At 42.2% G+C, this 27,253-nt stretch overlaps 1 protein-coding gene across 1 annotated transcript; it reads right to left on the bottom strand.

Annotated features, from left to right (window-relative positions):
* Positions 1-5,169: 5,169 nt before the first annotated feature.
* Positions 5,170-26,994, bottom strand: LOC112069886 (sorting nexin-5-like). Its single transcript, XM_024137278.2, is given in 14 exon segments — positions 5,170-8,068; positions 11,135-11,220; positions 11,474-11,611; positions 11,614-11,629; positions 12,785-12,871; positions 13,761-13,800; positions 13,979-14,054; positions 14,613-14,718; positions 15,867-15,962; positions 17,536-17,659; positions 17,848-17,969; positions 23,131-23,241; positions 24,261-24,365; positions 26,845-26,994. Coding segments are annotated over 14 exon segments (1,194 nt in total). The 5' UTR covers positions 26,881-26,994; the 3' UTR covers positions 5,170-8,017.
* Between the last annotated feature and the right edge of the window lie 259 nt (positions 26,995-27,253).

The following is a 27,253-nucleotide window of genomic DNA, read 5'->3' as shown; positions in this document are numbered from 1 at the left end:
TATACAGAACCTGATTCTATTAATACATCTATGCATCTACTATCTCCTGACCTGATGCTATCTATAGATCTGATGTTTTCTATCTACTGAAACGATGTAATACAGACATTAGCTTATCTATAACATCATGATGCTTTATCTACATCCCTGAAATGATGCTATCTATAGATCTGATGATATCTAAACTGAACTGCCGTGTTTATACAGACCTGAATATCTATCATATAGACTCTGAAGCTGTCTACTATCTTCAGAACTGTACATTATTACACTGTCCCTTGTATTATGCCAACTGAAACTGATGTTCTGGTTATTCACATTTACCCCATAAATTTTTTTTCCGTGCGAGCGTCGCCATGTGTGTGTCAGCTACACTGTGAGGGTTATCCTCCGAATTTGCCGAGACTTCCTAAGCAAACATATACTTAACGTGTGGAGGCAAATAGTAATTCCCACACTACAGACTAATGGGCAAATTAACACTCCACTATCACACTGCAGAAATGCTGACTTATGTTGCATTCCAAATGAACCTAATTCCCTATAAGTGCCTACTTTTGCAACCAGGAACCATAGGGAATATGGGTCGCATTTGTGACACAGCTCCTACTCTATCAGCACCGCAGGTAAGGTGTTCTGCTACCTACGTTGCCATGAGATATTTAAGTTGTGTTTGAGCTAAACTTAGAACAGTTTTTTACTTAGTTTTTCATTTTTTTTATTTTATTTTACATATTTGAATAGACGTATCTGTCCTGTCAATGAACTCGTCAAAGTCAAATGCCATCGTGGGAACATAAGAGTAATCGTAGCCCAGTCTGGTCATAGAGTTCTTGTGTAAGTACTCTGACGTCATAAGACGACATGGTCAATACCTATTCTACACCCCACTAAATAAAATATTTTAATAAAAATGAGTAACAGTGTTACCACCTCTATCTTCGTCGTTTCATGGAAGATGTCCAACGTGTTTGTTTTCTGAGGTAAATCTCGCAGTTTAATTGATCCTTTTCAAAAGTAAGAATGCTACCTCTCCTGCTTGTTGCTTTTGGGCTGAGTGCTGTGCACACGCACACACCAGCTCTCAACTATACTCTTTGTGTCATGACTTCCCTGAAGTATGGGTTGCCTGACTCACTGCCTGACGTGTAGAAAATACTGACATCAACTAGGGTCACGCGTTACCGATTAGGTCAGAGTTAACCGGAGGGAGAACAAGTATACCATTTTCTAAAGCAGCTGTGGTTGACTAGTTTGAAGAAGCCTCTGCAACAGTGACAGAAACTAACTAATTGGAGCTAACGAGGGACTCTGACAGTAGGCTGGGTTGATAGTTTGAAGAACTCTGGGCAACAGAAAATCTATCTAATGACTAACAGGGACATCTGACAGTAGGGTTACTGTGGTGATCAGTTTGAAGGAACCATTACAATTTGAACCCTACAGTATACTACACCAGACTGAACCCTACAGTATACTACACCAGACTGAACCCTACAGTATACTATACCAGACTGAACCCCAACCCCACAGTATACTACACCAGACTGAACCCTACAGTATACTATACCAGACTGAAACCCCAACCCCACAGTATACTACACCAGACTGAACCCTAATATACCAGATGACGCACGCGAGCATGTTGATTTTGTCCATCCACACCCAGACTCAATCTGAACACGCTGGTTGAAATATCAAAATGAACTCTGAACTATATTCATTTGGGGACAGGTGTGAAACATTCATGGCCATTTAGCTAGCTTGCTGTTGCTAGCTAATTTGTCCTGGGATATAAACATTGGGTTGTTATTTTACCTGAAATGCACAATGGTCCTCTACACCGACAATTTATCCACAGATAAACAGGTACTATCTAGTTAGTTTATAGTAATCTCTCCTTCCTTCAGGCTTCTTCTTCTTCTGTGGACTTTATATGGCGGTTGGCAACCAACTTTAAGGTGCATTACCACCACCAACTGGACTGGAGTGTGGACCTCAGTTCATCTGTCAATCACCCACGTGGGTATATGCTCCTAAAAACCAATGAGGAGATGGGAGAGGAGGGACTTGCAGCTCGTCAAGCGGCACAAATAGAACCAAGTTCTATTTTAGCGCCTGGCTACACAGACGCTCGTTGACGCGCGCGAGCAGTGTGGGTGCAATGATTGAATAACATGTATGTGTACATTTTTGGCAACGCTCGCGTCGCTAAATTAATTTACACATGTGGTCAGCATGTAACTCTCAAGTGAATAAAATACTACACCGGACTGAGGGACATTTTTGTTATCAAGTAATTTTCCTCGGCTCATAAAGGCGTAATGAAGGCCCTAGTGCATTAGTCTGGTGGATTTATTTACAAAATATATATTTAAATTGTGATTTATCAGGGAGTGTTGCAGCACTCAGCACTCCTACGGTTTCTAAGACAGGTTACAGACAAGTTACTCTTCCAGTTGAGTCAACATACGTTTCTCTTATAGTCCAAGGCAGCKATTCCTCTGCTACAGTACATTCACATGACACTCCCAAATATCTTATCAAATCAGCACTGCCGAAGGTAATCTTACAGTGAGCATGGAAACTCTGAACAGGCACATACTCCTAAATAACCCTTTAGGATCAAAAGCAATAGTAGTAACGCTCCAAGAGAAAGTACTGTACATTTATTTATGTAGGAGTATTGCGGTAATTATAGGGTCTATTCATGCAACGYCCACATTCTGAATTTTTGTTTTGTATTAGCTTTTTTGCATGAAAAGACCCTATCAATCCACACACACACACCTGACAGACTATAGTAGGATGAGAAGGCAAAGCAATAAGTTAAAGAACACTCCATTACAGATGTTATAGTAGTTTAGGTTTTTGGCGAGGTCGACTCAGCCAGGTCGTCCAAGATTGATGTCGAAATTGGACGTTTGGGAAATGCCTTCAAAACCAGCCACTGGGGGGCAACAGTGAGCGCTATTAGCATCAAGTAGGCTTGGGTTTTGCTTGGGCTTCTGGACAGGGGTAATCTCCTGARTTAGAACATGCAACCTTCTGGGCCAATCACAGTAAAAAGAAAAACACTAAATAAAAGAAATTCACACAGAACTACTTTGAATGATCAATCCTATGACTCTTGATCAGAAGGTTTAAACCCTGTAGTGGAAACCTTTTTTTTTTTTTACCCTATCCTAAACCTTAACCATTTGGACTGAGTGGCTAAACTTACATCTTTAACCTCGATATTTGACGTTTGGAGAAATGGAACGATACAGTGCAGCAGGTGCAACACGAGCATTTCTCTAAATCAAATGTATTTATAAAAGCCCTTTTTTCATCAGCCAATGTCACAAAGTGCTATACAGAGACCAAGCCTAAAACCTCAAACAGCAAGCAATGCAGATGTATGAGCACGGTGGCTAGGAAAAGCACCCTAAAAAGGTAGGAACTTAGGAAGAAACTTGAAGAGGAACCAGGCTCTGAAGGGTGGCCAGTCCTCTTCTGGCTGTGCCGGGTGGAGATTATAACAGTACATGGCCAAGATGTTCAAACATTCATAGATGACCAGCAGGGTCAAATAATAATAATCACAGTGGTTGTAGAGGGTGCAACAGGTCAGCACCTCAGGAGTAAATGTCAGTTGGATTTTCATAGCCGATCATTCAGAGTTAGAGACAGTAGGTGAGGTAGAGAGTCGAAAAACAGCAGGTCTGGGACAAGGTAGCARGTCCGGTGAACAGGTCAGGGTTCCATAGCCGCAGGCAGAACAGTTAAAACTGCAGCAGCGGAACGTCCAGGTGGACTGGGTGACAGCAAGGAGTCATCAGGCCGGGTAGTCCTGAGGCTCAGGTCCTCCGAGAGGAGAGAGAATTAGAGGGTTCATACTTAAATTCACACAGGACACCAGATAAGACAGGAGAAATACTCCAGATATAACAGACTGACTCTAGCCCCCCCCGACACAAACTATTGCAGCATAAATACTGGAGGCTGAGACAGGAGGGGTCGGGAGACACTGTGGCCCCACCCGACGATACTCCCGGACAGGGCCAACCAAGCAGGATATAACCCCACCCACCTCGCCAAAGCACAGCCCCCACACCACAATAACATCTGCTAAACACTTGTATGTGACCAATACAATTTGATTTAAAAAAATAAACACTTTGAAATTTGACGTAAGGAGAACGTCTGATTCTGCAGTGAGACAGCTTGTTGGGTCTACTCTCCCTCATCCTCTTCAGTATGCAGACTGCACCACCTGCTGGTGTGAGGGTACCATGGTCCTGGTAACAGTCGACGATCGTTTCAATAGTAATAATATCATCAGAATGATATCACACAAGGTTAATTAATAAGAGACTAACACATTAAGGATTTTGGAAAGTAGGACTTATTTAATGTAATTATTGCAAACGTAAAAAAAAAAAAAGTGATGCTCGGTAAGAAAAAAAAACTAAGTAATTCACACAGTTGGAATGATTTAGAAAACCATTCAATTATCAAAACACCACTTTATAAGACAGCCCTCTCTGGGCATGGAAATGATTGTTAAGTATTTACCACCATAGATAAAATGTACAAAATAAAAATCACTCATTTTCCAAAGCAATTCAAAGAATTCAATCATTTTTGTTTCAATATGAACCCTTTTCTTTTACAGATTAATACGTTTATGCCTGGTCCCAGATCTGTGGTCTCCTACAGCCTGGTCCCTGATCTGTTTACCAACTCCATTGCCAAGTCAAAGATGGCATGACAAATCCATAAGGAGTAGGTAAGACAGCAGAAACAGACCGGCACCCAGGCTTACTGACCGGCACCCAGGCTAACAGAGCGGTACCCAGGCTAGTTTAACAATATAAAAAAAGGTTCCGTCAGTAACAAAAAGCAATTGGAGAAATAAGAACCCTAAAATGCAATTCTTCAAACCAATCCTGCACCAGCAGTACTAAGCAAGATGATTGGATGGGAGGAAAGGTTAGTGTTGCTCAGTACATCTCCATAAGAGCAAGTGCACAGGAAGCCACACTAGTAAACACAGCAGGATATCAATGAAGTGCACAGGAAGCCACACTAGTAAACACAGCAGGATATCAATGAAGTGCACAGAGAACCCACACTAGTAAACACAGCAGGATATCAATGAAGTGCACAGGAAGCCACACTAGTAAACACAGCAGGATATCAATGAAGTGCACAGGAAGCCACACTAGTAAACACAGCAGGATATCAATGAAGTGCACAGGAACCACACTGTAAACAACAGCAGGATATCAATGAAATGGCACAGGAAGCCACACTAGTAAACACCGCAGGATATCAATGAATGCACCGGAAGCCACACTAGTAAACACAGCAGGATATCAATGAAGTGCACAGGAAGCCACACTAGTAAACACAGCAGATATCAATGAAATGCACCGGAAGCCACACTAGTAAACACAGCAGGATATCAATGAAGTGCACAGGAAGCCACACTAGTAAACACAGCAGGATATCAATGAAGTGCACAGGAAGCCACACTAGTAAACACAGCAGGATATCAATGAGTGCACAGGAACATCCTACACTTATCTAGAGGTGCACATTCTATCCTGTACACACAATTGAAAGCATTGGATCATTGGTGTAAGCATAGGAGTCTCCTCCATTTTCCTTACGCTAGTCAGTCCCTTTAAAATCCATGAAGGGAAGTGAACAAGTGCACACTTAGGGAAGCATGTGAAAGAATTGGGACATAGACAACAGCTACAAGCTGACGCTGAAGTACACACACACACACACACATCAGTCACACTCCTGCTGGGACCAGAGTTACTCTCCAATAGCCAAAATGGCCATGTAAGTCTATTGCTTAAAATGTTAACTAGAACCAACTGCATTCAGTCCTCTACTATGGGTGGACTTCACCGACAGTGTCAAAGGTCTCAGCCTAGTCCACTGAATATTGACTCACTTAGCACAGAAACCATAGCTGCCTGGCACTCACTAGTCACTCCTTAGTCTAGACCGGGCACACGGACCACTTAAGTATCATGTGTACGGCAGTAAACTTTGACAACTATCAGTGCTGACACTGACAAGGTCTGTAGTAAAAACTAAAATCAACTGGTCCATATTATGTGGAAGTAAACTTGTCAAAAATATATGTATGTCTCAAATCAAAAACATTATTTGGCTCCAGTTATTACTGGCAGTAATGTAGACGAATATGCGGAAAGAGCCATYTTGCCATTCCTGAGGTACAGCCAAAGCATTTCTGTGTGGTACCACACTGTTGGACAAACTACCACACACTTCTTAAATCGTGAAAAAGAGCATGTCTCTTCACTTGGCGGTTTGAGCGAGTTCAACCCAGCCTAATCTCAGAGTATGGTAATGGAGAGAGAGAGTATTAGGCCAAGTCCCAATTCTCCACCCTTCTCCCAAAGTGAGCATTTCCAGACTACACCGTCATGCATTTAACAACGGTGGAAACTCCCTTCAGCCAATGCTTACATCAACCTAATGCTTTTAAATCTATGACGGGAGTGTGAAAGTGCAGACTTTGGCAGAAGGGTGGACAATCATGACGAAGTCACAATAACCTTTATTTAGGCACTACATTTGTATTTCCCCCCCCCCCTTTTCCATCCACTTTATACCKTCTTTATATACTCTTTGTAAACAGTTGCTCCCATCTGGGTCCTATTCACTAAGGTACCAAACGGGAAGAAAAACAAGGAGGGACTATCTGAACTTGTCCAATAAGAAACMATTGTTTTAGTTTRCCATTGAAAAACATTTTTGCTACAGCGTGGCCTAATAGGACCCTGTAAACGGTTCCATTACAAACCAGAGAGGCAGCTGAGCTCAGCTGTCACAGACTAGTATTAGAGAGAGTGGTTTAAAGTGGCGTTGCAATGAGAAAACCTAACTATTCCATTATTGCTAGCTATGCCTGCACCATTAAAAACACCAGATTACTCCACTCTGCCTAGTTMAACTGTTATGCTAGGACCAAATTCAACCTCAATTCTGGCTTTCTTTATATGTACAAGTGAAGGGCGTAACGGGGTTAGTGCCTTGAAAAGCCACCAAAACAATTATAAACATTATCACAATCCGGCAAAAAGTCCATAATTGTTACAAATAGAGAATCCAATACAAGGACAAGAGTAATCCATCCACAATACAAATAATTCAGATAACCCAAGATGAAGATAATCCATGATTGAAAAACAGATGGAGGCGGAAGGTCAGAAGATGCTGCAGGATGCTGGATTCTCCCTGTTCTGGAATGCTGTCATCACTAAAGGGGAGTGTTCCATGGGACACGGAGGGGGTAGAAGGAGACACGGAGGGGGTAGAAGGAGACACGGAGGGGGTAGAAGGAGACACGGAGGGGCAGGTGGACAGAGACTAAACATCCAGACAGAAACAGAGACAGTCAAACAGACATATGCAGGTTTCTGAAGTGGCATTTTTGGGGTGGAGGAAGGGGGTATCCAGGATCGGGTTCAAGGCACGAAACACCCCGCAAATTAGTGAAATGGGGAGGGACTATCTAATCTTGTCCAATAAGAAATGTTTATTTTTGTTTTCCGTTGCAAAGGGAAGTTTTTCAAACGTGTGCCCTGGATATCCAGGTTCCCCCGGGAGTAGAGGGGTGTCAAACTCATTCCACTGAGGGCCCAGTGTCTGCAGGTTTTTSTTTTTTTCTTTCAATTAAGACCTAGACATCCAGGTGAGGCGAGTTCTTTACTAATTAGTGACCTTAATTCATCAATCAAGTACAAGYGTGGAGCGAAAATCCGTCGTGGAATGAGTTTGACACATGTAGGGTAGAGAGAAGGGGAATCCAGGTTCCCTTTTCAAAGCCTGCTGGTCAATATCCTGGTCCCAGATCCGTTTGTGATTTTCCTACTCCAGTCACGGTTCTGCACGACGATTCCATAAGGAGTTGWCAAGAGAGCAGAAACAGACTGACGCCAAGCCCGGCTGGTCAGTGGTCTGGGAGGGTTGGTAAGAGACCAGTGGCTCAGCTGCTCTTGAACAGCTCAATGCAGCCCTGCAGCAGAGACATGTTGTTCTGTCGTAAGAGAGAACAGAGACATCAGCATCGTATCCATAACAACAGACATTTCACAAGGATTACAACACAATATATACACACACCACGACCACATAACATGAACCACTACTAGGCTTGGGCGGACTGTCATACTGACCTTGTGCCATACCGGGATATTCGGTAATACCGGCACTGAACTAGGGCGCTGTTTTCAACCCCTACAGACTGTAAAACGAACGTTATCAACGCTAACAAGTACATGTAAAATCCCATAGATTTATTTTTATTTTTTATCCCATTCAAACAAAATGCTAAGGAGCGCATTGTGAACATTTTACAGTCTCTGACCTAAACAAGTAACTAAAAACTGCTAGTCACAGATTGCTGCATGTGTACATAACAAATATTAGACAGGAAGGCTCTTGATCCAGGAGGGGATACTCGGCTGTTACCTAGCAACGCTTGAATTTGGAAGAAGCTAACCACTTAGATAGCTAACTAGCTACTAAATTAGCAAGCCAACTGCAGAACAGTTATCACATGTTAGACAAGTAACTTAATAGTTATAAGATATCTAACTGGCAAACATTTAGTTGTGAATTCTCTACTGTAACTAGATCACCTGGAGCATGATGCACAACAGTGARCGACTCACAAGGCTCAGGTCTCGTGTCGTTGTGGGCTTGTCAGCAAATACCACGTGATTGGGGACTATCAGGAAGCTTCATAATAAAAACGATTATTTTTATTTTATTTTTTTATTTTACCGTTATTTTACCAGGTAAGTTGACTGAGAACACGTTCTCATTTGCAGCAACGACCTGGGGAATAGTTACAGGGGAGAGGAGGGGGATGAATGAGCCAATTGTAAACTGGGGATTATTAGGTGACCGTGATGGTTGAGGGCCAGATTGGGAATTTAGCCATGTAACAGGTGAAATGAAGAAGGACGAAGATCTTTATCTCCTAACCTATTGCACAAGTTTACTGCGGGTACTGTATTTACGTTAAAAGTAGGTAAAAAATATTCAAACGTATTAAAAAACTTTATTTTATTTCATTGTTTCAACAGTATTGGAAAAACTATCCCATGTCTCTTCCCAAATACCCAGTATATGTATATATACACACACACACACACACACACACACACACACAAGGTATACCGCACAGGCCTAATCACAGCCACATAACATGAACCTCTAGCAAGGCAGTTGACCCCCGACAACAACTGCTCCCTGGACGGCGATGAAGTGTACGTAGAATGAAGGCAGTCAGAGGGGTTAAATGAGGAAGACATTTCGGGTTGAATGCATTCAGTTGTGCAACTCACTAGGTATCCCGTTTCCAACAAAAATGTAGAGTGTTGTGCTTAGGCCTGGTCTAGCAGGTAACACCACCTGCAGCGTGCACATGCATATAGTTGAAGTCGGAAGATTATACACACTTTAGCCAAATACATTTAAAAACTCAGTTTTTCACAATTCCTGACATTTAATCCTAGTAAAAATTCCCTATCTTAGGTCAGTTAGGATCACCACTTTATTTTAAGAATGTGAAATGTCAGAATAATAGCAGAGAGAATGATTTATTTCAGCTTGTATTTCTTTCAGCACATTCCCAGTGGGTCAGACGTTTACAATAACTCATTAGTATTTGGTAACATTGCCTTAAATTGTTTAACTTGGGTCCAAATGTTTCTGGTAGCCTTCCACAAGCTTCCCACAATAAGTTGGGTGAATTTTGGCCCATTCCTCCTGACAGAGCTGGTGTAACTGAGTCAGGTTTGTAGGCCTCCTTGCTCACACAGGCTTTTTCAGTTCTGCCACAAATTGTCTATGGGATTGAGGGCAGGGCTTTGTGATGGCCACTCCAATACCTTGACTTTGTTGTCCTTAAGACATTTTGCGACACTTTGGAAGTATGCTTGGGGTCATTGTCCATTTGGAAGACCATTTGCAACCAAGCTTTAACTTCCTGACTGATTCTCTTGAGATGTTGCTTCAATATATCCACATAATTTTCCTGCCTTATGATGCTTCACGGATGGGATGGTGCACTTCGGCTTGCCTCCCCTTTTCTCTCCAAACATAACGATGGTTATTATGGCCAAACAGTTCTATTTTTGTTTCATCAGACCAGAGGACATTTCTTCCAAAAGTCCGATCTTTGTCCCCATGTGCAGTTGCAAACCGTAGTCTGGCTTTTTTATGGGGTTTAGGAGCAGTGGCTTCTTCCTTGCTGAGCGGCCTTTCAGGTTATGTCGATATAGGACTCGTTTTACTGTGGAAATAGATACTTTTTACCTGTTTCCTTCAGCATCTTCACAAGGTCCTTTGCTGTTCTTCTGGGATTGATTTGCACTTTTTTGCACCAGTACGTTCATCACTAGGAGACAGAACGCGTCTCCTTCCTGAGCGGTATGACGGCTGCGTGGTCCCTGGTATTTATACTTGCGTACTATTGTTTATACAGATGAACGTGGTACCTTCAGGCGTTTGGAAATTGCTCCCAAGATTGAACCAGACTTGTGGAGGTCTACATTTTTTCTGAGGTCTTGACTGATTTCTTTTGATTTTCCCATGATGTCAAGCAAAGAGGCACTGAGTTTGAAGGTAGGCCTTGAAATACATCCACAGGTACACCTCCAATTGACTCAAATGATGTCAATTAGCCTATCAGAAGCTTCTAAAGCCATGACATCATTTTCTGGAATTTTCCAAGCGTTTAAAGGCACAGTCAACTTAGTGTATTAAACTTCTGACCCACTGGAATTGTGTATCAGTGAATTATAAGTGAAATAATCTGTCTGTAAACAATTGTTGGAAAAATTACTTGTGTCATGCACAAGTAGATGTCCTAACCGACTTGCCAAACTATAGTTGTTAACAAGAAATTTGTGGAGATGTTGAAAATGAGTTTTAATGGACTTCAACCTAAGTATGTAAACTTCCGACTTCAACTGTATATACGTACACACACACACACGATATTGTGGATTGAATCTCTCGAAATCTCCTCCTCCCCAATACATTAAAATACAGAAGAAAAAAGGACAACGCTAGAGTCTCCAGTCTGACTCACCTTAGCATGCTTAATCTCCAGTTCAGCCATCTCTATTAGATTCTTCCGGAAAGCCACCACTCTCCTGCCCTTAAAACTGGTCAGCTCTGAGAAGAGAACACCATGCTGTTAACTCACTGTACTGTATTACGTTACAACATGTTTGCCCCAAACATACAGCCAACACTGTCTAAAAAAAGCATCTGTATACAATAGGTACAGTTTGCTCCTTGCAGAACTCCACCCGGTGAAAGCGTCTGTGCTCACATACTCCCAAAAGGACCTTTGACTTAAAACTAGATGAAATAAAATCAACAGTTTCGACTGGGAAGCAGAGCGACAGGCTTTACACAAACACACCTCTTTTTCCCGACTCAGAAAGCGTGTAAACTTCTGCAGACACTGTTGTTGGCTCCCCGGCTGGAGGAACGCCTTTACTCTTCAGCCGGGCCTTGTCCAGAGCCTTGTTACTGTTCTCATAGTCTGCCAGGGCCCTGGCCGTCTGTACAACAGGTCCTGACACAACAACACCCACACACACACACAACACACACACACCACACAACACCACACACACACCAACACACACACACACCACACACACACACACACACACCACACACACACACACACAACAACCCACACACACACACACCCACAACACACACACACACACACACACACACACACACGTTAATAGGGTAGGGTGGTATCCAGATGTTCGTACCGTTTCTGTGCCATACCGGGGTTGACGGTATTACCAGATGTGCACACAACGGGGGTATTTCAGAACAAATGTTTTTTTCCCTTATTTTTTTGGGGGGGGGGACGCAAAAAAGAAAAACATTACGCAACAAAGATGTTGATCAGGAGGGGGTGAATGTCTCTGCTGTAACCAAGAGATTGATCTTGACATCTAGCCACTTAGCTAGCAAGTTAACAAACCAAATACACAGCTGCAGCCCTGAGCTGGATCTCATTTATTTGACACATCTTAGGATTTCTATACTTAACTTATAAGCAGAAACATCACTGATCTAGTGGTTTTCTATATGTGGTGACATAAGCCTGTTATTTTTCTTGTCCTTGAAAGAAGTAATGTAAGTAACATGCACGCCTATCGTGTTTCCAGGTAATGTAAGTAACATGCACGCCTATCTTGTTTCAGGTAATGTAAGTAACATGCACGCCTATCGTTGTTTCCAGGTAATGTAAGTAACATGCACGCCTATCGTGTTTCCAGGTAATGTAAGTAACATGCACGCCTATCGTGTTCCAGGTAATGTAAGTAACATGCACGCCTATCGTGTTTCCAGGTAATGTAATAACATGCACGCCTATCGTGTTTCCAGGTAATGTAAGTAACATGCACGCCTATCGTGTTTCCAGTGAATGTTAAGACATGCACGCCTATCGTGTTCCAGGTAATGTAAGTAACATGCACCGCCTATCGTGTTTCCAGGTAATGTAAGTGACATGCACGCCTATCGTGTTTCCAGGTGCATTTAGAATAAAACTATTCAATAGAATGAAATAAACTCCAGCACTCTGTTGGTCTTGGATGCTCCACCAACAGTTCGATGGATCTCATAGCAACGATTCAACGGTCAATAGAAGCTCATGGGGGTTTTGGAGAGAGAGAAACAGACTGGCAGACTAGAGGTGGCTCACCTTGGCTGCCTGGATGTCCCTCATGTAGTACCGGAGTAGCTCTGTGAGCTTCAGCTCCTGGTCCGACGCCACTCTACCCTCCACTTTCTAAAGGCAGGACCAGACGGTTAGATATAAATACAAATCTGTGTTCTATGAAGTCACTCAACCCTCCACTTTCTACTGGCAGGACCAGCTCTGGAACCAACAGGACCCTGAACAGCTTCTACCKCCGTCATAAGACTGCTAGTTAGTTAAATAGTTAACCAATAGCTACCCGGACTATCTGCACGGACCCCCTTTTTGCACTAACTTTTTTGACACATCAAATACGCTGCTGCTACTGTCTATTATCTATCCTGCTGCCTAGTCACTTTACCCCTGGCTATATGTACATATCCACCTCAATGACCTCGTACCCCTGCAGATCGACTCTACTGGTACCCTGMGAATATAGCCAAGTTAACATGAATCATTGTGTAGTTATTCCTCGTGTTGTTATCTTTCCATTATTTCTCTCTGCATTGTTGTGAATGGCCTGTAAGTAAGCATTTCACTGTTAGTCTACACCTGTTGTTAAGAAGCCCGTGACAGGTACAGTTGGATTTGAGATGGGACACCTCCACCATGCTCAGACACATACAAAATAACACCCGAGCCTTTCGTGAACGAACACTCGCACTTGACTTTGCATTACTAGCTGATGGCTACTTTGAGGAAAAATGTACTTCCTATGACTGAGCAATGTGGTAGTCTCACCTAGATATCTGAAGATGAATACACTAACTTTAAGTCGCTCTGGATAAGAGCATCTGCTATAGGACTAAACATTTTAAATGTAAAAAAAAAAGAAGCAAAAGCACACACAAGTGTTTAAATGTATTGCTGACTTCACAAAATGAATGTTGATGGAAATGGACACTAAAGGGATCATATAAAAGAGAATTAAAATAGTAAATAGTTGAGGAGTGCAGAAGAACAGCACTGTGGTTCTTACCCGGAGTTTCTCAAACAGGTCCGCTAACTTCTCAAAGTGCCTGAAGGGGGACACACAAACCCATCAATAGTTGAGCAAACATTCTTTTTCAGTTTTTTTTCTTCTGATATTGGGGTAGAGATGAAAAACCAATAATTTAGTAACCTGTTGTTGGCTTGAGGTAACTACGGCCCCGTTCATAAACTTAGTGCTGTAATATATTTATATTGTTTACTCACTTTTTAAGTGCTGTGTTATCATCGACAGAGAGACTGTTCAAAGTAGAAGAGATGTGGATGTAATCATCAGCAACATCTGACACAAAGACAGAAGACAAGATAATCAACACCCAGTATGGATAACATAGTGGAAGAAGTTGCACCACATATCCAGCTGGTCATCTATGAACGGTCGAACGTCTTAAAACTATCATGTACTCTTAAATCGCTACCCGGTACAGCCAAAAGAGGACAGGCCACCCCTCGGAGCCTGGTTCCTCTCTACCCGGTACAGCCATTAAAGGGACTCGGCCACCTCGGAGCCTGGTTCCTCTCTACCGGTACAGCCAAAGAGGACTGGCCACCCTCGGAGCTGGTTCCTCTCTACCCGGTACAGCGAAAGAGGACTGGCCACCCTCAGCCTGGTTCCTCTCTACCCGGTACAGAGAAGAGGAAGGCCACCCCTCAGCCTTGCTCTTTGGGGTTTTAGGCTGGGTATCTTTAAAAGCACTTTGTGACAACTGCTGATGTAATAAAAGGGCTTTATAAAAATAAGGGGGGGAACTGTTCTTATCAATAACACAAGAAAGCAAAGAGATATTTCCAATTCATATTTGACAACAGATGTTTGTTGGTGTTGTTATCATAGTCCTACTTTTGTGGGAGCGGGTCATCTTCTCTGCCCTGGCAGTGGAGTCTTTGATCTTGGACGAATAATCAAGCAGGAAGGTCTTCTCCTGCTCAAAGAAATCATCTACTTCCTGCAAGAAAAATAATGTAAAAAGCAGGGGTTGGAACTGGTTCAGGAAACAGAACCAAAAACAGGAAAATAACGWCATTTTTCAAGGAACAGAAAAACGGAACCCGGAAAGAAAGTGATCAATACTGTTCTAGAACAGAACCGTTATTTTAAAAGCATGTAGTCCCACAAAAGAAACGGTAACAAAGCGCCTATGCAAAGCCCTKACTGTCACTCAGAAACGTATTCCAGCAAGCTGAAAATCCTGTTTAGACTTCCTGCCCCACCCCCCCAAGGTCTAAGATTACTGTACTGTCGTTAGAATCGGGAGAGAGATTTGGATTAACGTTAGGCCTAGTTATCACATTTCACGTTGGATTTGTTAACTACAAWAAGGTAATACGTGTTTTTAATTCTGGTGTCACTCTGCATGTTAGCGTGCTAGCTCAAAGGACATTCAAAGTTCCTTCATAGAAGCCACTCCTCCGTAGGTATACCTCTATGGAGCTAATTCAGATAATGATGTCATAACAAGATACCCAGCGCTTCAAGCCTGCTCCTCAACCCTTCAGTCACATCTTGCACCATAGGTTACACTTGTCTGTCCATCACGCATGTAAACAACTAGCCTGCTCTATCTACACTGATTGGTGAAGTTATTAAATGAGCTAAATGTTTTTTAAACTTGATCTCTCATGTTAAAAAGGAACAATATAAACCGGTACTTTGTTTTGGTCGGAACCGGTTCACAACTTTATTTTGCTGGTCGGGAAAAAATTAATTGTGTGGTTCTGTTCAGAACAAAAAGTTCCAACCAGCATCAACCTTCTGCCTAAGATACAGTCACACATACAAAGTCATATGTTCATTGTGGATATGAAGGACCCGGCTCGGCTGAACCGTGACGTTCTCTGTCTCTTTCTTTGAGTCTGCCGCTGTAATGCATTGTACGGTTTTCCTCTATTTAGTTTTTAAATGCATAGCAGACATCACAAAATGGATTTCCACGGAAATCCACAGTAAAAGCATTGGGCTTGTTTGACATTGCAGTTGATAGCGCAGGCGACTGCTACAAATCACCTTACGTTAAAAAAGCATTTACCCACAACGCATCATGGATTTGATGCTCTCGAACAGAGCTATTGTGTGATATGAGGAAGCCACACCCACCTTTATTCCTGAGATGATGACCTCGTCAGCACTCTTCACCATGTTCTTAAAGAAACTCCCAAACGTCTCCTTGGCACTTTTCCTCCGTACGCTCAGCTACACGGACCAATCACAGGGAGGGAAAGGATTTATTCAGAGACATGACTCAGCTAATGACAACACAGTACAAGTTCGCAATGTAACATTGATTATGTGAACTGCAACAGTTCCTCTTGTAGAACCATTTTTGTTACAAATAGGAATGAAGAGGATTCAGTTATAATACAATAAGCGTCACACTGAACATGCCTGTATAACATTTCCCAAACGGACGAACAGAAAACCATCTCAGCTGACCCCAGTTGACTAACAGCTCCCCTGACAGAGAGAACGCATCTCTCCCTCCTACAGTACCATCCCCCATCTCCCCCCCAATCCTCCTCTCTCCCTCCTACAGTACCGTCCTCCATCTCTCCCCCAATCCTCCTCTCTCCCTCCTACAGTCACGTCCTCCATCTCTCCCTACTTCCCCATCTCTCCCTCCTACAGTCCGTCCCCCATCTCTCCCTCCTACCAGTACCGTCCCCCATCTCTCCCTTCCTACAGAACCGTCCTCCCTCTCTCCCCCAATCCTCATCTCTCCCTCCACAGTACCGTCCTCCATCTCTCCCCCAATCCTCCTCTCTCCCTCCTTACAGTACCGTCCCCATCTCCCCCCATCTCCTCTCCCTCCCTCAGTACCGTCCCCCATCTCCCCCCCATCCTCCTCTCTCCCTCCTACAGTACCATCCCCCATCTCTCCCCAATTACTCCCTCTCTCCCTCCTAAGTCCAATCCCCCATCTCCCCCCCAATCCTCCTCTCTCCCTCCTACAGTACCGTCCTCCATCTCTCCCCCAATCCCTCTCTCCCTCCTAACAGTACCGTCCCCCATCTCTCCCACAATCCTCTCTCTCCTCCTACAGTACCGTCCTCACATCTCTCCCTACTTCCCCATCTCTCCCTCCTACAGTACCGTCCCCATCTCTCCCTCCTACAGTACCGTCCCCCATCTCTCCCCCTACAGAACGTCCTCCATTCTCCCCAATCCTCATCTCTCCTTCCTACAGTACCGTCCTCCATCTCTCCCCAATCCTCCTCTCTCCTCTACAGTACCGTCCCCATCTCCCCCCCATCCTCCTCTCTCCCTCCTCATGTCCGTCCCCCTTCCCCCCATCTCCCCCCTCCCTCCTACAGTACCGTCCCCATCTCCCCCCCATCTCCTCTCTCCTCCTACAGTACATCCCCATCTCTCCCCAATACTCCTCTCCCTCCTACAGTACCATCCCCATCTCCCCCCAATCCTCCTCTCTCCCTCCTACAGATACCGTCCTACATCTCTCCCTCACTTCCCCCATCTTGCTCCCTCTACAGTACCGTCCCCATTTCCTCTACAGTACCGTCCCCCATCTCTCCCTCCTACAGTACCGTCCCCCATCTCTCCCTCCTACAGTACTGACCAGAGAGTAGTGTTCAGTAGGCACAAAACTATCTGAACTGTCCAATAACAAAACGTTCCTTTTCCATTGCAAAATGTTTTGCTACGGCGTGCTCTAATGAACGACGACCCCGGCAGCAAACCAGGAAGTCAGTAATACTGGAGAGTATGCAGTCTGTCTTCTCGGGTTTCCTTCTCCAAGTGTCAAACTCACATCCTGGTCATACTCCAGGAATATCTGGAAGTTTCTGTCCTTGCTCAGGATGGGGTGAGAAGATAGACGCTGCAGGAATACTTCGTGGACTTGAACGGTCTTCTTGAATACAGCCAGGTACTCACTGGAAGAGAGACGGTAGACAGACAATTATCAACTGACAGAGCGCACATAGACTGAGACATACAGATTGAGATCACCAGAATCTTTCCCATAGGAATCATTAAGCACAATCTTCAAGAGAAACATATATTTTTATTTAAAAAAATTGCCAATAAGGCTTTGGACACAATGACAAGAGTCGAAACTCACGCCTCTAACTCCTGCTTCATCTTGGTGTATTCCTCCTTGGTCATGGTGGCTTCGCCCTCTCCCAGTTTATGCATCTTCTCCCTGGGGCTCTCAAAGTCTGGCTTCGGGGGGGCTGGAGGGATCTGGACAGATAGGGAGGCGAGTGGATGAAGTTTCTGGTAAGATTTCTTACACCAGCAACATCCTGCCACCCACAGACATAATCCCTGTATGCAGAGCTGTAATAAAACTCAGTTGATAGAGTCGATGCTATTAAAATCATGTGAGCAGACACTAGAGTCCTCTGCACTTTCCCCTTCATCAAGTAACATTTACATCAGTGGAGGTTGCTGAGGGAAGGACGGCTCATCATCATTATCATTATCATCATCATCATCATCTGGAACGGAGTGAATGGAATGGCATAAAACACATGGGAACCACGTGTTCGATATATGTGATACCATTCCACTTCAGTCATTACCGCGAGCCCGTCCTCCCCAATTACCTTCTCTAGGGTAGGGGGCAGCATTCAAAATTTTGGATGAAATGCATGCCCAAATTAAACTGCCTGCTTCTCGGGCCCAGAAGATATGATTTGCATAGATTTGGATAGAAAACACTCTAAAGCTTCCAAAACTGTTAAAATAGTGTCTGTGAGTATAACAGAACTGATTTGGCCGGCGAAAACCTGAGAAAAATCCATTCAGGAAGTTTTTTGTTGTTGTTTGTTTTGTAGTTTTCTATTCAATGCCATTACAGTATCCTTTCACTTAGGACTCAAATTGCAGTTCCTATGCCTTCCACTAGATGTCAACAGTCTTTAGAAATTGTTTCAGGCTTGTATCCTGAAAAATTAGGAAGTAAGAGCAGTCTGAATGAGTGGACCCTAAAGTGTCACAGAGCTTTTTCATGCGCGAGACCGAGAGAGTGCCTTTCTTGTTTACCTTTTAAATTGACAACGTTATTGTCCGGTTGAAATATTATCGATTATTTAGGCTAAAAACAACCTGAGGTTTGAATATAAACATCGTTTGACATGTTTCTATGAGCTTTACGGATACAATTTAGATTTGTTTTGTCTTCCTGTTTTGACTGCGTTTGAGCCTGTGGATTACTGAAGAAAACACGAACAAAACTGAGGTTTTTGGATATAAAGAGACTTTATCGAACAAAAGGAACATTTATTGAGTAAATTAATGTCTGCTGAGTGCAACCTTATGAAGATCATCAAAGGTAAGGGTTTCATTTTAACTCTATTTCTGACTTGTGTAACTGTTCTACTTGGCTGGTTACTGTTTGTAATGATTTGTCTTGTGGGCTATGTTCTATGGTATGCTTTCGCCGTAAAGTTTTTTATTTTTTATCTGACACCGTGGTTGGATTCACAAGAAGTTAATCTTTAAACCTATGTAAAATATGTTTTGTTTTCTGAATTTTTATAATGAGTATTTCTGTATTTGAATTTGGCGCCCAGCAGTTTCACTGGCTGTTGAAGAGGTGGAACGCTAATGTCTCACGTACCCAAGAGAGGTTAAGGTGCCACCAAACTCCTATGATTTACATTATTATACCTTTATTTCAACAAGGAACACAGACTGAGACCAAGGTCTCTTTTACAGCTGGGCCCTGCGTATACATGTTACACATACAGTTTAGGTACAATGATTAAAAAACTAAACAAGACAAACAAAACGATCACAGATAACACAAAAAAATACAGCAACAGATTACATTTACACAGGTTATTCCCCTAACAGCACAAGAACTTGCATTACCCAAAACAGTTACAAGCAATACAAAAATAAAAATCCTCCAATAAATATTTAAAATGAGCAACAGGGGGACAAGAGTCTCAAGTTTAGGTTTAGTCTGCAGGCTAAAAGCATGGATTACACTTGAGGCCCATGCGACTTCCACAGAGTTGGGTATGGCTGCCTTTTTCTGTTACGCTCCTTGCCTACGCTCCTTGCCATAGGCAAGGAAAAGGCAGCCATACCCAACTCTGTGGAAATCGCATGGGCCTCAAGTGTAATCCATGCTTGAGACCTGGTTTTAGGAATTAAAATTCTAATATTGATGAGTGATGATAAAGAAAAAGGTAGCTTATTCAGAAGTGCTTTATAGACAAACACGAGAGCATGTTGTTCTCGTCCAACCCACATTTTGATATAAAATAGTGGTGAGTTCTGTAGCTTGCACCCGTAATAAACCTAGGTGCGCAATGATAAGTAACATCCAGCGATTTAAGTGTTAAACCGTAGCATGCATGTAGATAATATCACCATAATCTATAACAGACATAAAAGTAGCTTGCACAATTTGTCTTCTATTTGTAGAGGACAAGCATGTCCTGTTTCTATAGAGGAAGCCTAGCTTGATAATTAGCCGTTTACAAAGCTCGTCAATATGCATTTTAAAAGACAGTTTATCATCCAACCATATCCCTAAGTATTTATATGCAGAGACCTGATTAATTTGAGAACCATCGTAAGTGCAAGTGTATTTTCAACCAACTTTTTGAACCTATTAAAAATCATAAAATGTGTTTTCTTTGTATTTAAAACAAGTTTCAGCTGTATAAAATACCCTTGTAATATCTTAAAATGTGTCTCCAATAGTGATAATGCTTGGTCAGCCGTTGAAGCGATAGACTACATGACAGAGTCATCAGCATATAAATGATTTTGACACTTTCTTATCTCATCACCGATATTGTTGATGTAGAGAGTGAACAGTAATGGACCAAGTATAGAACCTTGTGGGACCCCTTTAACCAACTCCAATGGCTCTGACTGGATGCCGTCGACTCTAACAGCCTGATTTCTATCCTTTAGATAGTCATGAAACCAACGACAGGCATCCAGTCCCAGTCCTATTGACGACAGCTTACCCAAAGGTATTGCATGGTCAACAGTGACAACAGCTTTAGATAAATCTATGAACAAGGAGCCACGGTACTTTCTATTATCTAGGGCATTAGTAATATAATTTACAACACGTACAGTGGCCGTAATAGTACTGTGTTTAGGTCTAAAGCCAGATTGATTACTTGAAAGAGTATTGTTAACAGTTAAAAAACATTGTATTTGCCTATTCACCAATGACTCTAGAATTTTACATTTTAGCCAAACAGAAGAGCTTAGAGATGGGTCGATAATTATCCAATTCACTACCATCACCTCCCTTGAGGAGGTAAAACAAAAGCTGTTTTCCAAGATTTAGGAATCTTTCCTACGACAAATGTTTGATTAAAGATATGCGTCACTACACCAGCAATAATAGGTGCCGCACACTTGAGTAAATATAGATCCAGATTGTCAGCACCTAATTATTTCTTAGAATCTATAGCAGATAGTGTAGATAAGACCTCATCTTCTGTGACTTTTTGAAAATTAAAAACCGGCTTACTGTTTTCCACATCAGCTGAAGGCCGAGGGGCTGAAACAATAGACCGGTCAGGATCATGTTGGCCATTTTTTTCTTTCAAAAAGAAAACCAGCAGAAATAAAATGCTTATTAAAAACATCACAAATTTCAGTTCGGTCACTGATGATCCCAGATTCCGATCACAGACAGTGAACTTGTGACATGAGTAAACTATAAATAAGTGGTGTGTGTTCCGTAGACCAGCGATTCTCAACTGGTGGGTCACGACCTGCTTTAAATGGGTCACGGGTGTCTGAGAAAATGAAAATAAATAAATACAAAACACAAATGTTTAACTTTTTTATAAAAAGAGATTTATTTTTCATTAAAAATGATATATATAACTCAGCAAAAAAAAAAAAAAAAGTCCTCTCACGGTCAACTGCGTTTATTTTCAGCAAACTTAACATGTGTACCTGTCCCGCAGGTGTGCTGTTCGGATGTACCGATCCTGTGCAGGTGTTGTTACACCTGGTCTGCCACTGCGAGGACGATCAGCTGTCCCTCCTGTCTCCCTGTAGCGCTGTCTTAGGTGCCTCACAGTACGGACGTTGCAATGTATTGCCCTGGCCACATCTGCAGTCCTCATGCCTCCTTGCAGCGTGCCTAAGGCACGTTCACACAGATGAGCAGGGAGCCTGGGCATCTTTCTTTTGGTGTTTTTCAGAGTCAGCAGAAAGACCTCTTTAGTGTCCTAAGTTTTCACAACTGTGACCTTAATTGCCTACTGTCTGTAAGCTGTTACCTTTCCACAGGTGCATGTTCATTAATTGTTCATGGTTCATTGAACAAGCATGGGAAACAGTGTTTAAACCCTTTACAATAAAGATCTGTGAAGTTATTCGATTTTTTACAAATTATCAATGAAAGACAGGGTCCTGAAAAAGGAACGTTTCTTTTTTTGGTGAGTTTATATAATATATATTTCCTCCGACCCATTGGTTCGGCTGGCTTCCGGGTTAAGCGGGTGGGTGTTAAGGAGCGTGTTTAGGCAGGTCATGTTTCGGAGGACGCATAACTTGCCCGTCGCCTCTCCCGAGCCCGTTGGGGAGTTGCAGCGATGAGACAAGATCGAAAAAGGGGTGTAAAATACAAAAATAAATAAATACTCTAGTCTGAACTTAAACCCAGAAGTGTAGAAATTATAATTAATGACCTTAATATAGAGCTATTAGCAACACCATTTTCGTAGATTTTTGTGGTTTCAAACCAGTGAGTTTAACATTCTTCAAGGATATTGACAAAATGCTATTATTGACAAGGGGCAGGAATGTTGTTCCCTTGTCATATAGTTGCTACATGTAATATCAATATAGGATCAGAAACCGTTTTCCAGATTGTATTTTGGCAAACATTTTTTGCGATGTGAATATTGGGTCGAGACAGACAACCTGGTTAAATTTGGGTCCCGAGGCAAAAACCAGTTGTGAACCACTGATGTAGACTACTCAAGTCCCTCCCAATGAGACCAGCAGGCTCAAACCAGTGTGTGTGTTTGGTGGATTTAACAGGACACTCACGATGAGCCCAGCATAGTCTCAAACCAGTGTGTGTGTTTGGTGGATTTAACAAGGACACTCACGATGAGCCCAGCAGTTCTCAACCAGTGTGTGTGTTTGGTGGATTTAACAGGACATCCCAATGAGCCCAGCAGTCTAAACCAGTGTGTGTGTTTGGTGGATTTAACAGGACACTCCAATGAGCCAGCATAGTCTCAAACCAGTGTGTGTGTTTGGTGGATTTAACAGGACACTCCCAATGAGCCCAGCAGTCTCAAACCAGTGTTGTGTGTTTGGTGGATTTAACAGGACACTCCCAATGAGACCACAGTCTCAAACCAGTGTGTGTGTTTGGTGGATTTAACAGGACACTCACAATGAGCCCAGCGTAGTCTTCAGTTTCAACCAGCGTGTCATGGAGCCAGATAAAGTCCTCATGTTGCCTAGGAACAGAGAAGTCTGGCTTCTGGAAGGAGCTCAGGGTGGTCTGGTGAGACAGACAAGACAATTCAAGTCAATTAAAGTGCATTAACAACAAAACAAAAAACACACAGAACAAAAATATAAAAGCAGCATGTAAAGTGTTGGTCCCATGTTTCATGTTGCTCTCGAGTGGCGCAGCGGTCTAAGGCACTGCATCTCAGTGCTAGAGGCGTCACTACAGACCCTGGTTCGATTCCAGGCTCTATCACAACCAGCCATGATTGGAGTCCAATACGGCGGCGCACAATTGGCCCAGCGTCGTCATTGTAAATAAGAATTTGTTCTTAACTGACTTGCCTAGTTATATAAAATAAATGTTCCATTCACACAGAAAAACTTATTTCTCTAAAATTTTGCACACATGTGTTTACATCCTGTTAGTGAGCATTTCTCCTTTGCCAAGATAATCCATCCACCTGACAGGTGTGGCATATCAAGAAGCTAATTAAACAATACACCGGTGCACCTTATGCTGGGGACAATAAAAGGCCACAATTTTTTCTGCAGTTTTGTCACACAACACAATGCCACAGACGTCTCAAAATTTGAGGGACGTCATTTTAGAGAATTTAGCAGTAAGTCCAACCGGCCTCACAACAGCAGACCACTTGTATGGCATTGAATCGGCGAGCGGTTTGCTGATGTCAACGTTGTGAACAGAGTGCCCCATGGTGGCGTTGGGGTTATGGCATGGGCAGACACAAGCTACGGACAACGAACACAATTGCATTTTATCAATGGCAATTTGAACGCACAAAAATACCACGACGAGATCCTGAGGTCCATCGTAAGACCCATTAAAAAAAAAAAAAGATATCTGTGACCAACAGATGCATAACTGTACTCCCAGTAATGTGAAATCCATAGATTAGGACCTAATGAATTTATTTAAATTCCTCATATGAACTGTAACTCAGTAAAATGTATGAAATTGTTGCATGTTGCGTTTATATTTTTGTTCAGTATACTTCAGATCAAATAAATCAGAGGGATAAAAACAGTTAAATATTGTTTAATACATACCTTGGTGTGGACAGTGAACTTGACTTTGTCTCGTTCACAGAGTGCATCGGGAATGTCGATGAGTAGAGAGGCGTCGTTGTTTAGGTCCACAGACACAGAGTGGGCCTAAAAGAGGGGAACAGAATCAAGGACAAGGTTTCACAACTACCAGTTGGCAGAATAATTCATCTGTGAAATATGTTACATTTGCTTGTGTGTGAGACAGAAATTCAACTGAATATCTCTCATCTATTCAAGATGCGGGAATTCACAGGAAGGGAATGCTGTCTGTCAGGCTATGTGAGGCCTGGACAACAAGTGGCCTAGACCCTACCTATGAGACATGGGAGTAGATTACAGCAGACCATGTCTCAGGGCTACCTAGTCCAAACTCCATAACACATTCTTGAAAACCTTACTGTTGACTACCCATGCACTATTGAATGTGACCGTAGACAGTACAGAACAGAGAGGTGAATACGGGTAGGTCTAACAAAGGAAAGCTTTCTTTCACTTTAGAGTGGATTACCAGTAACTCCCATTACTCTTCACTGAATTCAAAGTCCTGTGATATGTGACTCATACTTTTGCAGAATAACTCCAGCTGTTTTCCCAAATCAAGTCAGTCAGGGTTCCCAAGAGTCTGCTAGCGTACATTTCTACTAGCCTGGTCCCAGATCTGTTGGTGCCATCTTACCACTCCCTATGGTTATTATTGTCAAGGCTAAATTTCTCCCATCTGAACAACTGTTTTTGTTTGAGTGGGTGAAACCTAATTTGATTTGAGAAACATCGATCATGAACTTGATCCAGATGTTATGATTCAGAGATACAGGCTAGTACCGTGTGAACGATCCACAGCCTGTTTATAGCCCGAACTCTGATACTCAGCTTTGCAAAGTCAACAGAAATCAAAGGAGTGGAAGTTTCCTCTTTAAAGTCTCACAGGAAATGAAAAATAGGGGAATAATTTTTTTATTTTTTAAACCTGGCCTTTCAAATTCCAAGCAACTCCATATGTAAGCCATCTGAGTTCTTCCTTCATTGGCCAGGACAATATGCTTTGCACATAACATTGTGATGGTTTGTGCACCAAAGAATATGCAATGCAAAAAATAACCTGTTAGTGCCACGTTGCAAGTCCCCCAAAGGCAATGATTAGCTCACTGGTCTGTGCACCATACTCGAAAAATCAACAGCCATCTAGCCACATATCATTCCAAATATAGTGATTGTGAGGAAACTGCAGGAGCATAAATTGAACCAGCAAGCCTGGTCTGACATTACTGAAGAAGCCAATGCACTGCCATAAAAGCCCAGCTTTTTGTAGACAGCCTACATTATCAAGCATTTTATGTCAAAACTAAAGTAGCCTGAATTGGTGCCAATACAATAACGCATAATATTGTGAAAATAACATTCAATGATAAAGTAGCTAGCTAACGTTAGCTAGCTAGACCAATACCAAAGAAAATAGAATGCTTTCTATACCATCTCTGCTAATAATACTAACGTTTATGCAGTGGTGGGAAAAGTACTCAATTCTCATACTTGAGTAAAAGTGAAGATACTTTTGTAGAAAATGACTCAAGTAAAAGTCACCCAGCAAAATACTACTTGAGAAAGTCTAAAAGTATTTGGTTTTTAAATATATTTAAGTATCAGAAGTAAATGGAAACGCTAAAATGTACTTAAGTAACAAAAGTAAAAATATAAATAATTTCTAATTCCTTTTAATAAGTAAGCCAGACAGCACAATTTGTTTTTATTGACAGATAACCAGGGGCATGCGCCAAAACTCAGACATAATTTACAAACGAAACATTTGTGATTAGTGAGTCAACAAGAACAGAGGCAGTAGGGATGACCACATGTTCTCTTGATAAGTGTGTGAATTGGACCATTTTCCCGTCAAAGTGTAACGTTAATGAGTACTTTTGGGTGTCAGGGAAAGCGTATGGAGTAAGAAGTACATTATTCTCTTAAATGTAGTGAAGTAAAAGTTTCCCAAAAATATAAATAGTAAAGTACAGATACCCCCCAAAAATTGGAGAAGAAAATAGACCCTAGCCTGAAGTTAAGTAGTACTTTCAGTACGTTCAAGTATTTTTACTTAAAACTTTACACCACTGCGTTTACCACTACAGCGTAGGGCGGCAAGTAGCCTAGTGGTTAGAGCGTTGGGCCAGTAACCGGAAGATTGCCGGAACGAATCACAAGGTTAAAAAATAAAAGATGTCGTCGTTCTGCCCATGAACAAGGCAGGTTCCCCCGTAGGCCGTCAATGTAAATAAGACTTTGTTCTTAACTGACTTGCCTAGTTAAATGAAGGTTCAATTTAAAAACAAATGTACGTTATAGTTAAGTTAGCTAACGTACTAGTGTTTCAGTTCATTAGCTAGTCCGCTAAAGTTATCATAGATAGCCGATTGTATGAATAACGCTAGCTAAGTAATGTACCGTTGAAGAAAGTGAGCGTCTCATAAACTTCCTAGCTAGCTAAATTGTCTTATCTAACTACAGCTAGCCGCGTAAGCGGGCTAACGTTTCGTTAATCAAATAGCTAACGATACGACGTTATTCACGTACATCGCTCATAACTTACCTTTTCTTTTTCGCTATCATCAATGGTAGATGTCATGATTTTTTTTTTTTTAAATACAATAAAAACCCGTACAGATCGTGTGCTGCAAATCTATATTAGCTAGCTTCTGAAAACACCCCCCGTTTCGCTCCAACTGTCCCAAAACAGATACATCCCGCCCACTGATTCGCACTGATGTTTGTGATTGGACAACGTTTCTGAACGTCAATCAAAATAGTTCGTTGCTTTTTTTGTTGATTCAACGCACGTGGCATTTAGAACATACCGATACAACAATTAAACATCCTAAATTATTACTTATTTTAAAAAGGAACTGTATATGGCCACGGAATATGTGCACTTTTCAAACAAGCTTATTTTTGGGGGGCTGCTTCCAGCTACAATACCAACGTTAACTTTGGTTCCATGT

Source organism: Salvelinus sp. IW2-2015, unplaced genomic scaffold, assembly GCF_002910315.2.
Source record: "Salvelinus sp. IW2-2015 unplaced genomic scaffold, ASM291031v2 Un_scaffold1141, whole genome shotgun sequence".
Classification (NCBI taxonomy): Eukaryota; Metazoa; Chordata; class Actinopteri; order Salmoniformes; family Salmonidae; genus Salvelinus; species Salvelinus sp. IW2-2015.
Note: the sequence above shows the minus strand (reverse complement) of the source record. Positions and strands in the feature narration are given on the sequence as shown.